This window comes from Haliotis rufescens, unplaced genomic scaffold, assembly GCF_023055435.1.
Source record: "Haliotis rufescens isolate VD_foot unplaced genomic scaffold, xgHalRufe1.0.p SCAF_46, whole genome shotgun sequence".
Taxonomy (NCBI): domain Eukaryota; kingdom Metazoa; phylum Mollusca; class Gastropoda; order Lepetellida; family Haliotidae; genus Haliotis; species Haliotis rufescens.
The window spans coordinates 517,021-530,511 of NW_025964179.1; the positions used below are offsets into that span (position 1 = coordinate 517,021).

The 13,491-nt window shown below is 42.2% G+C and overlaps 1 protein-coding gene across 1 annotated transcript in view; it reads right to left on the bottom strand.

The window, feature by feature from the left end:
• LOC124141571 (vacuolar protein sorting-associated protein 41 homolog) overlaps window positions 1–9,859 on the bottom strand; it is a 31,085-nt gene extending 21,226 nt beyond the window's left edge. Inside the window, exons 1-8 of the mRNA XM_048383232.1 lie at window positions 9,737–9,859; window positions 6,989–7,087; window positions 5,467–5,559; window positions 4,851–4,934; window positions 3,968–4,042; window positions 2,029–2,163; window positions 1,237–1,359; window positions 390–451 (exon numbers count right to left, since the gene is read on the bottom strand). Coding sequence (XP_048239189.1) covers window positions 390–451; window positions 1,237–1,359; window positions 2,029–2,163; window positions 3,968–4,042; window positions 4,851–4,934; window positions 5,467–5,559; window positions 6,989–7,087; window positions 9,737–9,766 — 701 coding nt within the window. The 5' untranslated portion in view covers window positions 9,767–9,859. The remainder of the gene's footprint in view (window positions 1–389; window positions 452–1,236; window positions 1,360–2,028; window positions 2,164–3,967; window positions 4,043–4,850; window positions 4,935–5,466; window positions 5,560–6,988; window positions 7,088–9,736) is intronic.
• Between the last annotated feature and the right edge of the window lie 3,632 nt (window positions 9,860–13,491).

Genomic DNA, 13,491 nt, shown 5'->3' on the forward strand with positions numbered 1-13,491 from the left:
TGAGTGAGTGGAAAGCTGGAAACCTTTGTTTGGGTACATTTCCACTTAGGATTGAAAGAAGAACGAGAAATGAAGAGTGTGAGATAAGACAAGTTTAAAAAATTATGTTTTGCAGTGAGAGTGAGTGAGTGAGTGAGTGAGTGAGTGAGTGAGTGAGTGAGTGATTTAATGCCGCTTCCGTCAATATCAGGGCTGGGGACACCAGAAAGGGGCGTCATACATTGTACCCATGTGGGGAATGTGAACGCTTTAAGCACTAGGCTACCCCGGCGCCCCTATTCTAACCCAGGGTTGTGAACACATTTATCAAGCCTTTTTGATACAAGACAGGCAACTGGGAGTGGGTTTCAAAATCCACTCAGAAAGGTGGTGCAATGCAGTTGTCATACCTGTGGCCTTTATCAATGTGAGTTATTCTTTTCCTGGACGTCATATCGAAAATCTTCACACTCTGCAACAGAAACTCATAGATACACACTGCTCCCTGGTCAAGGCCTGGCATGGTACCAGGCATTTAACTAAAAACCACTGTAGACTGTTTAAATGATTGAGTTGATCTTAGTGGCACAGACATTTACTACTTCTGTAAAACTGAAGCTGACATGATACTGTAAGATAGGGATCACAATCAAGACCAATCTGTGAATCTAACACATGATCAGCAGATCCTGGCAGCAAAGGGATGCAACTCTGCAGAATAAATTCCTTAGACCACTGGGCCACTGACGATAGCCATTAATGCAGAAAGTTGTAGTTATGAAGGCTGTAAATGAGACAAGTGCGCCGGAAATTAAAAAAAAAGAAATATGTCAGCCCTTTTGTCAAAAGTAAACTAACTGATAAGTATGTATAAAAAATGCTTGAAAAAACATGTCACTGGTTGAAAATACAACTGCGTATTTATACTGATCTATTTCTGATATAAGGATGGTTGCACGCAAACCCCTTCCCCCGACATGTTATATGGGGGGTTTGTTTGTTGTTTAATACTTCACAGTGGCCCATAAATACTAAAGTCTGGACCAGACAATCCAGTGATCACAATTGTGAGCATAGCTCCACACCATCTGGGTATGATAACACACAATCAACCAAGTCACTAAGCCTGACCACCCTATCCATTAAGTCGCCTCTTGTTCCTGGGGACAAATTCTAACCCAGAATCCCCATGGCATACATGGGTTCTGTGCCCCCAACTTCATCAAAATCCTAGATACGCCTCTGTATCCAACATACCCTATCATTTGACCATGCGATGAAGTCTCCTCGCCATTTTATGTTTCGGATGGGACCTTCACCTTGGTGTAGTACGGTCATTTTGTGTCGAGTGAACAGTCCTCCTCGTTCGTTCAGTATAAGCTGTGAATGAAAAAAACGTATTCAACTTAATAAGCGCCCAGGGCGCTCTCAAAATTAGAAATAGGGGGCTCTTATTAGAATATTATTTTGTCGAAAAAAAACAGAGTTGAAAGATAAATGTCGTGGTTTATGCTAACAGCCTGAAATGTTTATATAGGAGAGATATATTTTTCCAGAATTTGATTGCCCATAATTAAGGGTGCATATAACACACGAGTGCGTATTATAAGCGAATAAATAAGTGTTGTGTACATTGATCAATCGGAAGGGTGCTAATTGGGATTGTTCACGAGCCAATATATTAGCAAATATCGCTGTGGGCACTTATTAGAGCGGGGCGCTTATTACGTCGAATCCGGTAATTAAGATTTCACTTTCTGAATATGGCTATTCAAAGGTAGGGGTTGTTTGTAAGGTGCTTGGACCAGCTTGAACGTCATGTATACACCTTTCAATTATTTATCTGCCAAAATATCAAATAAATTTCAACATCCTAATTTGTAGTATTCCCCAGATAGGAGTTCCTCAAAATAACAATCAACAATATAAAACATTAAATATATACATTTCTCTATTTACTAAATGTCTCCATTCAATTCCGTTGTCTGTCATAAGCATTATCTTTTACTTCTATTGTTTTGTTTTTTCACTCTGGACAACAAAGCTCACCTTCTCATCTCCAGTGACGAACAGTCTCCCCCTACCCGGCTTGCTGAAGTGTGGATCAAGGGCAACTGCCTTGACAGGTCTATCAAAGGTCACACACTGGTTGTTTTCCGAAGCATATAGCCCGGATATGATCACCTGTTTGAAGGACACGTACAATCAATCAATCTCACAATCAATTACTTGACCCTGTTGACATCCTACAACGTACTCTTGTGCTTGGGTTTATTCCCGGACTGCTGTAATTTGGCCAAAGTCAGCTAAAAGATATAATTCTTTTGTCTTATAACTTCATGATTTCAACAGTTCTCTCTGACAATTGTCCCTATCTGACAAAAATGTTCCCTATCTGACAAAAATGTTCCCTATCTGAGAAAAATGCCCCTATCTGATAACAATGTTCGCTATCTGACAATGACTACTGAGACAACAATGTTCCTATCTGCCAATGACAACTCAGACAACAATGTTCCTATCTGACAATGAAAGCTCTATCAGACAACAATGTTCCTATCTGCCAATGACAACTCAGACAACAATGTTCCTATCTGCCAATGACAACTCTGACAACAATGTTCCTATCTGACAATGAGAGTTCTATCAGACAACAATGTCCCTATCTGACAATGAGAGTTCTATCAGACAACAATGTTCCTATCTGACAATGAGAGTTCTATCAGACAACAATGTCCCTATCTGACATTGACAACTCAGACAACAATGTCCCTATTTGACAATGAGAGTTCTATCAGACAACAATGTCCCTATCTGACATTGACAACTCAGACAACAATGTCCCTATCTGACAATGACAACTCAGACAACAATGTTCCTATCTGCCAATGACAACTCAGACAACAATGTTCCTATCTGCCAATGACAACTCTGACAACAATGTTCCTATCTGCCAATGACAACTCTGACAACAATGTTCCTATCTGACAATGAGAGTTCTATCAGATAACAATGTTCCTATCTGACAATGAGAGTTCTATCAGACAACAATGTCCCTATCTGACAATGAGAGTTCTATCAGACAACAATGTTCCTACCTGCCAATGACAACTCAGACAACAATGTTCCTATCTGCCAACGACAACTCAGACAACAATGTTCCTATCTGCCAATGACAACTCAGACAACAATGTTCCTATCTGACAATGACAACTCAGACAACAATGTTCCTACCTGCCAATGACAACTCAGACAACAATGTTCCTATCTGACAATGAGAACTTAGACAACAATGTTCCTACCTGCCAATGACAACTCAGACAACAATGTTCCTATCTGACAATGACAACTCAGACAACAATGTTCCTATCTGACAATGACAACTCAGACAACAATGTTCCTATCTGCCAATGACAACTCAGACAACAATGTTCCTACCTGCCAATGACAACTCAGACAACAATGTTCCTATCTGACAATGACAACTCAGACAACAATGTTCCTATCTGACAATGACAACTCAGACAACAATGTTCCTATCTGCCAATGACAACTCAGACAACAATGTTCCTATCTGACAATGACAACTCTGACAACAATGTTCCTATCTGACAATGACAACTCTGACAACAATGTTCCTACCTGCCAATGACAACTCTGACAACAATGTTCCTATCTGACAATGACAACTCAGACAACAATGTTCCTACCTGCCAATGACAACTCAGACAACAATGTTCCTACCTGCCAATGACAACTCTGACAACAATGTTCCTACCTGACAATGAGAGTTCTATCAGACAACAATGTTCCTATCTGCCAATGACAACTCAGACAACAATGTTCCTATCTGCCAATGACAACTCAGACAACAATGTTCGCTATCTGACAATGACAACTCTGACAACAATGTTCCTATCTGACAATGACAACTCTGACAACAATGTTCCTATCTGACAATGACAGTAAACATCAAGAAGGTATCTACCTTGCCATCGTCGGAGCAGCTGGCCACAAAGTCTCCCTTGTCATCAATGCTGATCTGGTTGATTGTTGTCGTGTGCTGGAGGGGAGAGCATACATCAACACATCACAAATCTAGCAACATCATCAATGCTATCTTTGGAGTCCTGTAGTCTTATGATGGAGTTTGGGACTATTTTGTGGCATGCACTCTTTCTAATTCAGACATGTCTGGGACTAAGAAAATATATATATTTTTTGGTTTCAAGTAGTTGTGTCACAAGGGTGTGTCATGAACTGTTACAGAGTTGTTACATTGATGTGTCAGAAAGTTATATTCAAGCACTGTATCAATTGAGTTACACCACTGAAACATTTCAGTCTGATCCCCGTGAAGAGCCGGGGTAGAATAGGTCTTCAGCAACCCATGCTTGCCGTAAAAGGCGACTGTGCTTGTCATAAAAGGCGACTAACGGGATCGGGTGGTCAGGCTCTCTGACTTGGTTGATGCATGTCATCGATCTCAATTGCATGGATCGATGCTCATGATATCAATCACTGGATTGTCTGGTCCAGACTTGATTATTTACAGACCGCTGTCATATAGCTGGAATATTGCTGAGTGCGGCGTTAAACAACAAAACAACCAACCAACATTTCAGTCTGAGGTATGTCATGGCTGAATCATAGCACCTTGTTACAAAGTGTCTACGAGCAGGAACTTGGTCCATAGCTTCAGTTTCAGTAGGTTTTAGTGTTAATAACAGAGATGAGATTGTGTTTTCAAAAAACACTGAAAGTTAGCATTGTTAGCTGGGGGTCAAGCTTACATGACCAAACAGACTTGTAGCTAACATGGCTAAAGTCACTGACTGCTATAAGGTTGTGTCAAGAAGAGTGTGACATACTGCATTAAGTTCCTTGCTCTTAATATCATTGCCGCTGTGGTCAAGGATGTGGATCACTCCCCAGTGAGTCCCCAGAGCCAAGAACTGAAACAGACAGGGATGGTGTTACAATGTGAAATACAAGTCAGAAAGCAAAACTAATACAAAAGGTGCAATAAATTATCTGTAATGGGTGAGGTGAGGTGAAATTGGGTTTTACGTCGCGTCCAAGATTATTTCACTTATATAGCGACGTGCATGTACGTGTGTGTGTTTGTGTGGCTGCTTGTACTAGACCGGACTGATGCCGATTTATAGTGCTAGCTCACTGAGATACCATGCCGCAGTTTAACATGAATACCCCACTCAGACACAGTATACTGACTCTGAGCCGACCAGTCCTTGTTTTAGCCCCTTAATGCCGAGTGCCAGACAGGGTAACAACAAGTACCATCTTTTAACGTCTTTTGGTATGATGCGGCTGGGGATCGGACCCCGGACCTTCCGCTCTCCGGGTGGACGCTCTACCACAATCTATTCAATATTTGGGAGTTTTTACAACTGTTGCTGTAGATCTTGGGCCAATCAGTATTCCCAAATAAATACCTGTCTAAATCTAGGAACAATTATTTTCTACCTTTGGATGTACAGCCATGCAGCTGGCAGCATCCTTATTGAATATTCCTGTCAGATCGTTGCCAATTCTCTCATACTTCAGTTTGGGCTCAACCTGTACAAATAAAGACATTTAGTTAATAGTAACACTGCAGAGTTAACCGTGCTAAAGTCTGAACAGTTAATCAGCATTTGTCGAGGAGAGTAGGTGGATGGGCGACCATGTTCATTAGCTTGACAAGTGGCTCAGTCGTCTAAGGCGCCGCAATTCGTTGTGCAGAGTTGCGTCCCTTGGACACGCCAGAAACCTATGTTCGTGGGTTCGAATCCCGGTTCACCCCGATTATGTTTCTAGGTTTGTCAGCACCATACCCGTGCTCGTGGGTTTCACCAAAGTGGTAAACGTCTGAGACTGCATGACTTCAGGCTTTCCTCCCACATTAAGCTGACACGCCGTGATATAACTGGAATAGTGTTAAAAGCGGCGTTAAACCAAACTCACTCACAATCGCTCCTGACTTGAAGTGCCTCTGTTCACTTAGCAGTGAATGGGTATTCGGTGGGATGAGGTGGTAACATGGCCGTCAACCTTCCATGCCTCACAGGAGCCTTGCTGTCAGCAGCTGGTCAGGGTACTATGACACACAATTGTCAGACTCTGCACATGCTGTACCCACATAATTCTAATGATCTTAGGGGCACGGGTTGCCCAGTCGTCTAAGTGCCGCGATTTGCTGTGCAGAGTTGCGTCCCTTGGAAACGCCAGAAACCTATGATTGTGGGTTCGAATCCCGGTTTGCTCTGATTATGTTTCTAGGTTTGTCAGCACCATAACCATGGTCGTGGGTTTCACCGAAGTGGTAAACATCTGAGACCTGCGTCACTTCGGGCTTTCCTCCCACATAAAGCTGACACGCCTTGATATAACTGGTATACTGTTAAAAGCGGCGTTAAACCCAACTCACTCACTCACTAATGATCTTAGTTGGTTCCTATGCCAAATATAAAGTGTTGGGAACATATTCTGATTTCCCCATTCCACAAGAGTTTTTAAGTATATGGGGGGTTGGTTTTTTTTTTTTATCAGAATAATAATTGCTTTATTTCTGACTATGTCATACACAAGATACAATCATGTGTATGCCACTTCTTTCATTACAGTGTCCGCGCATCACGCCAATTTTATTTCCTCCCCACAAGGGCACAATGTGTGAAGCCCATTTCTGGTGTCCCTAGCTGTGATATTGCTGGGTAATTGCTAAAAAATGGTGTAAAACTATACACACTCACTCTTTCATTCAACATGTTATTCTCAAATGTGCTCTTACAAAAAATGATTACTTATACGGCATGACAAATTTGTGGAAATACAGCTAGAGTTCAATAGAACCCACAAACAGTGGATGCTGGAACAGCTAAGGGAAGCAACTCTGCACAGCACACAGCAGCTAATTTGACCATAGTCTTAGACATATTAGATCCCACTTTAAAGTCTTCATTTAAATATTTTCAATTAATTAGTTTTACTTATTATTCAGCATTACCGAATCTTCATCATCTTCATCATCATCATCTTCATCATCATCATCATCGTCATCATCATAGTCATCATAATCCGCAACAGCTTCAACCTCCTGTACCTTCTGTCAACACACATAATTTACTTTTATCACAACAATGAGCATAATTCAATACAGCGTAATTATTATATAGGTTTTACATTGTTGCATGTCAAGCTTGCAAATTAAAAATGAAACATTGTATTGTTTTTTTTTTCATAATACACGCAATACTAATGTTAAAGTTAAAAACTCACAGGTCACTTGATTCAAATACTTCAGATTGTAGCGTCGAGGAATACCCAGAGTTACCTAAATAAAGCTCTCTTATGAAAGGTTGGTATTCCTGTAATTTAATTTCTGATTCCAGCTATACCCATAAAATGCCAGAGTTAACACCGGTAGACTGCAAAATGCATGCTCCAAGTGCGTATTGTTGTAATTATCTAAGCCAGCAAAATTCCACAGCGAGTATGGCAGCTACTGCTGATTAATGCTTTCCAGAATGATTCTGCTCAACTCCCATCCTCCCGAGGCAAGAGAGTTAACTGACTTTACAAGTCCAGTTTCCACCCTTGCCGAACTAGGCACGAATGACTGGGCTCGATCGTAGCACCACCAGTGGCTATTACGAGTTATGTCCCTTCTATGCCTCTCCTATGGACCAATCAGATTCTACCCCTCGTATCACGTGCATTTGCTTCAAACAAAACGGTGGCGCCCAGTCAAGACGATCTGATCGATGATCAAGATCTATTTTGTGATAAAACAGATATTACATCGCAAAGTGCATCAGATCACATGAGCACCTTGATTAAAAACATGAAAAGATTTGGAAAATATCTGTTGACAACGAGTTGGCGATGCACATGCTTTGCAAATTCTGCAATTGACCAAAATCTGCATGCCAGCTGAAGAACCTGAATTTGATTTCATTGCGCAATTTTGATTGGACTATGCATAGACTCGTTAGTCCAGCCAAAATCCAACTCCATAAATAACAGACCAGTTTGGCAAGGGTGGAAGCTGGACTTTTATAGTCAGTTAACTCTCTTGCCTCGGGTAGATGCTCAACCCCATATCAGCAGTGTTCAATTAAGAGAACATCGCCCAAGTAGGAGCATAAAATAGGAAAGTGTATATCACCATCCTAGAATTGCAAACTTCACTGAAAAAATCATGCACAGCGATAGAAACTAACAGTTGTAGTCCATTAGTCCTTACAATAATAACATACAACAAAACCCTTAAAGAAGGCAAATGTCTACTGGTCCTCATGATACCTTAACTATTAGGAAGCTTGGCAAGGACTTTGGGATTAGTGCCAATGTCTAACACTGCGGCATTTGGACTAGCAGGGACATGTGTCCAGAAGGCCTAAAACATACAACTTCATACACAATCCTTGCATATGCAATAATTAAATCTAAATATACTATTGAAAGTGCATCACTGTCAAGAACATAAACTTAGCTGTCAATGACAGCATTTTTTCTGAAGACTGAGTCTGCTGGAACTTCAACATCTTAAGTATGTCCAACAGTCTATGGTAGGCTACTGACACCACTCTAGCAGTTATTGTGAGGTAGGATATGGGTTGGATACCTCTTTTAATGAATTAATAGAATTTGAAGAAATTCTGAACAATTTTATCAAGTTTCAAGTTTCGCGGAGAAAATCGATACTGGGCAAGTGCGCATAAAGGTAAACAATCGGGTGCTAATGACTTGGTAAACGAGCACTAATTATTTGTGACAGCGCCCATGGTCCCGTGGTAGGGTGTTGACTAACTGGAATAATTAAAGGTCTGGCTTTGCTGCACGCTGACAATGTACTAATTGAAATGTGAGGTGAGGTGAAATTGGGTTTAACGTCGCGTCCAAGATCATTGCACTTATATAGCGACGTGCATGCATGTGTGTATGTGTGTGTGGCTGCTTGTACTAAACCAGACTGATGCCGATTTATAGTGCTAGCTCACTGAGATACCATGCCGCAGTTTAACATGAATATCCCACTCAGACACAGTATACTGACTCCGAGCCGACCAGTCCTTGTTTTAGCCCGTTAATGCCGATCGCCAGACAGGGTAACAACAAGTACCATCTTTTAACGTCTTTTGGTATGACGTGGCTGGGGATCGAACCCTGGGCCTTCCCCTCTCCGGGAGGCCGCTCTACCACTAGACCACGGAGGCGGTCAATTGAAATGTGAAAAGGTGTGCCTGGTAATGAGCACTCTCAAACATGTCAGATCACATAATTCTTCTCTCTCAGCAGTTCCAGGAGACTTGGGTGTCAGTGAAAATACTCAAATGAGCACACCCTAACTTTCTGTTCTTGATATTATTACATTTCTTTTCAGCATGTGCAGGGTTTGTGGAAGAAGTTGTACATGCCTTCCGAACATGTGTCCTGCGAGTAAAATACGGCTATTTTCTTCAATGAAGTTTGCAATACTAGGCTGGTAATATATACTTAGGCAAGACTGCAGTCTACCGTGTGCAGCTAATGGCTCTAATTGTCTCTGACGACAAGCATGACAACTAAAAGAACCCAGGCCATATTTCCGGTTTCTGTCAAATCAAGTTCCATGTTCGGCTGTGAAGAACCGGTTCAATTTTCAAAAGCACATCTAGGGGCCCACATCTATCCTATTAGGTTCAAGTCAACAATACCCCACAGGCCAGGGTTTACTTATCAGAAAACTCTTAAACATATCGAAATAACATACCCCCAATTCTGCTTCCGAGGGAGTCGCCATTTTGAATAAAATGTATCACATGACACAAATTATTTTTGTTTACGTTTTCACTTTGGGCGTAATATAAGTTATATTTCCTAAAAAGGGATAGGATTGTATATCATCGACTAAACACCAGCAACAAATTGTGTGGGGAGTTACTACTATTGTCCGTACATTTTACAATTTCTGGGAACTATATCCTGCAATGTGAGGAGTTATTATATACTAACAGCTTCAAGCTACAAAGCCTTTTTTTACACATTGCTGTCAAATACAAATCCTTCATTGGTTATGAAGAACATACTAATACTATTATTTTATCGTTCCATCCGCATAATATAACTAGCTTAGGGTCATGTTTCCCTCTGTAATGAATTACCACATGCTAAACAACTACTGCTCCCGAAATTTGGAAAATTGAAGTGTGCTACTTTCCTAATGACTAATCTTATTTGCAGTATTCTGTTAGATCTTATGACAACACGCTAACAGTAATCATTGTCAGGAAACATGTTCACGTTTCTTAGCGATCTCTTACAGAATTATATCCATTTTATGTTACATTTCTGTAGACACAGCTCAAACTTAAATCATGTAATCAAAGACTTAGACATGGCTTGCCCTTAGATCCAGACAGTTATTCACCGAATCCCTTTCTGAAGTGATACATTAAAACATGAGTTGTTGTATGAATATCGAATCCTAAAACATAGCAGATTAAATCTGACCAGTGCAAAATAATCACTGACATACTAATATCGGAACAGGTGTGACTTTAAAACACATTACCCAATGATCGTCAGCCGCACAAAAGTTATCTCCCCTTTGACCATTCACTACAAGAACAATACACCCGATTTGATTAAATACTGTACTGTTATACAGTTGTGTGTAAATATTGTATTTGGAGTCCAGGGAGTTGAAAAATATAAATGGGTCTAAAAAATGAGTCTAAATTCCGTTTACATTCGTTATTAGCTCTTCAATAGCTCTTTCGGCAGCACAGATAACCAGTTCTTCAATAGGTGGGGGACCCGTGAAGGTTTCGGGGTAGAATAGGTCTTCAGCAACCCATGCTTGCCGTAAAAGGTGACTATGCTTGTCGTAAAAGGCGACTAACGGGATCGGGTGGTCAGGCTCGCTGACTTGGTTGATGCATATCATCGATCCCAATTGCGTGGATCGATGCTCGTAATATTAATCACTGGATTGTCTGGTCCAGACTCGATTATTTACAGACCGCCGTCATATAGCTGGAATATTGCTGAGTGCGGCGTTAAACATCAAACCAACCAACCAACCAAATCAATAGGTGGGCGGGCAGTGGCTCAGTGGTCTGTTGAAGGCCCCGCAATTAGCTGAGCAGAGTTGTGTGGACTGCTCGTGCAAAGAGACGCTGGTGGTGTTTTCCAATGCTGGAACGAGTCCAAATTTACCACCCGGGTACCAAATCCCCTATTACCCTACCCCGCTCTAGGTCTCAAGAGAAGGGTACTAAATGTCCGAATGGGAAGAATTTGACCGTAGCCCTGGCAACATTTGTTTAGATACACATATTAAACGATCTGGTCATGCATACACTGAAGTTGACTGAAGCTTTATCTTTATTCAATCATATGACAGTCAGAAGAAATGTGTGCATAGTCAGAACGAAATGCCAGCATTAGAGACTTGTAGCGTAACCATGGAGTTGTAAATATCTTTTTTTCATTAAACAATATATAACGTGACTAACCATGGGTGAGGTGAGGTGAATTTGGGTTTAACGTCGCGTCCAAGATTATTGCACTTATATAGCGACGTGTATGCACGTGTATGTGTGTGTGTGGCTGCTTGTACTAGTCCGGACTGATGCCGATTTATAGTGCTAGCTCACTGAGATACCATGCCGCAGTTTAACATGAATACCCCACTCAGACACAGTATACTGACTCCGAGCCGACCAGTCCTTGTTTTAGCCCGTTAATGCCGATCGCCAGACAGGGTAACAACAAGTACAATCTTTTAACGTCTTTTTGTATGACGCGGCCCGGGATCGAACCCTGGACCTTCCGCTCTCCGGGCGGACGCTCTACCACAAGACCACGGAGGCGGTCAACTAACCATGGGTCCGGGTAGCCCTGTTGGTACCCGGGTCCTACTAAGTACCCACCCGACCCAAGTACCCGAGTTACCCTCCCAGCACTGGACTGTTTTCGAATTCCAGATTTGCCCCACCTACGATTCTTGGTTTGTCAGCACCATACCCCTGCTTGTGGGTCTAAACCTGCATCAATTCCGGCTTTCCTCCAACATTAGGCTCAGTGACACGCCGTGATATAATATAATCACTGTTTAAAGCAGCGTTAAACTCACTCACTCACTCAACCGTAATCCCAAAAATCAAATGAATAAGAATATATCTTTCATTGGACATACTTCACAGGCAGACGAGTGGATGTTGTTCAACGAAAGAGTCCATGTCTGTATCGCTGTGACCTGGAACCATCCGTGGTTCGATCCCCCGCCGCGTCATACCAAAAAACGTTAAAGATGTTGTTTTTTGTTACCCTGCCTGGCGCTTGGCGATAAGGGGCTAAAACAAGGACTGGCAAACTCGGAGTCAGTATGCTGTGTCTGTGTGCAGTATACATTTTCAACTGCAGCATGGTCTCTCAGTGGGCCGGGCTGGTACAAACAAACACACACTCACACACGTATACATAACGATCGTGCAACGATTTTGAACGCGTCAGTTCCATTTCACCTCACCTCGCCTCGCCTCGCCTCGCCTCGCCTCACCTCACCTCACCTCACCTCGCCTCGCCTCGCCACGCCACACCACACCACACCACACCAAAGAGAATCGTGAGCTTTATCACGGCGGGGAACACCTGAAATGGGCTTCACACATCGTGCCGTTAAAGGGAATCGAACCCGGCTCTTCGGCGTGACGAGCGAACGCTTTAACCACTAGGCTACCCTATAGCCCCTCAATTGTGAATAGCCTCATACTACCTTCATAGGTAAAAGGCCCTACTCTGTCTGCTGGAAGTCTAAGACAGAGCCAAAGATGTTACAATATTACGTTTTAGAAGTTGTGTGTGACAAAAAGAGTTCGGCGTATGTTTTGTTCGAAGTCCCTCGTTATTTAATAACCCGCCGGATGTCCCGATGTTCGTGCTATCAACCACATGGATTGCCCATACATGCCCCCATGATTATTGCGGCATTAAACAACACGTGTTCCAGGCAGACGTAGAAAATTAGCATCAGTTTGAACTAGTCCTAAACACCTTCACAACCCATGAGTGAGTGAGCGAGTGGGTGAGTGAGTGAGTGAGTGTGTGAGTGAGTGAGTGAGTGAGTGAGTGAGTGAGTGAGTGAGTGAGTGAGTGAGTGAGTGAGTGACTGAGTGAGTGAGTGAGTGAGTGAGTGAGTGAGTGAGTGAGTGAGTGAGTGAGTGAGTTTACGGCGGCGCACACCAAAAAGGGTCTTCCGGCACATACTACCTATGTAGGGATTCGAACCCCGGTTTTGACACGACGAGCTTTAAGGCTTTAACCGCTTGGCTACCTTACAACATCACCGTGTGAAAGCTCCAGGGAACTATATATACTGAAAGGGGGCTCCTACAACTGTTTTCATGACCTACTACAGTCGTGTATTAACACTGAACATGCACATTTACATGCCATGCCTGATTATTTATGATACCATGCAATAATATATTTTGGTCGTAAAGGTCAACTTAATGGATCGGG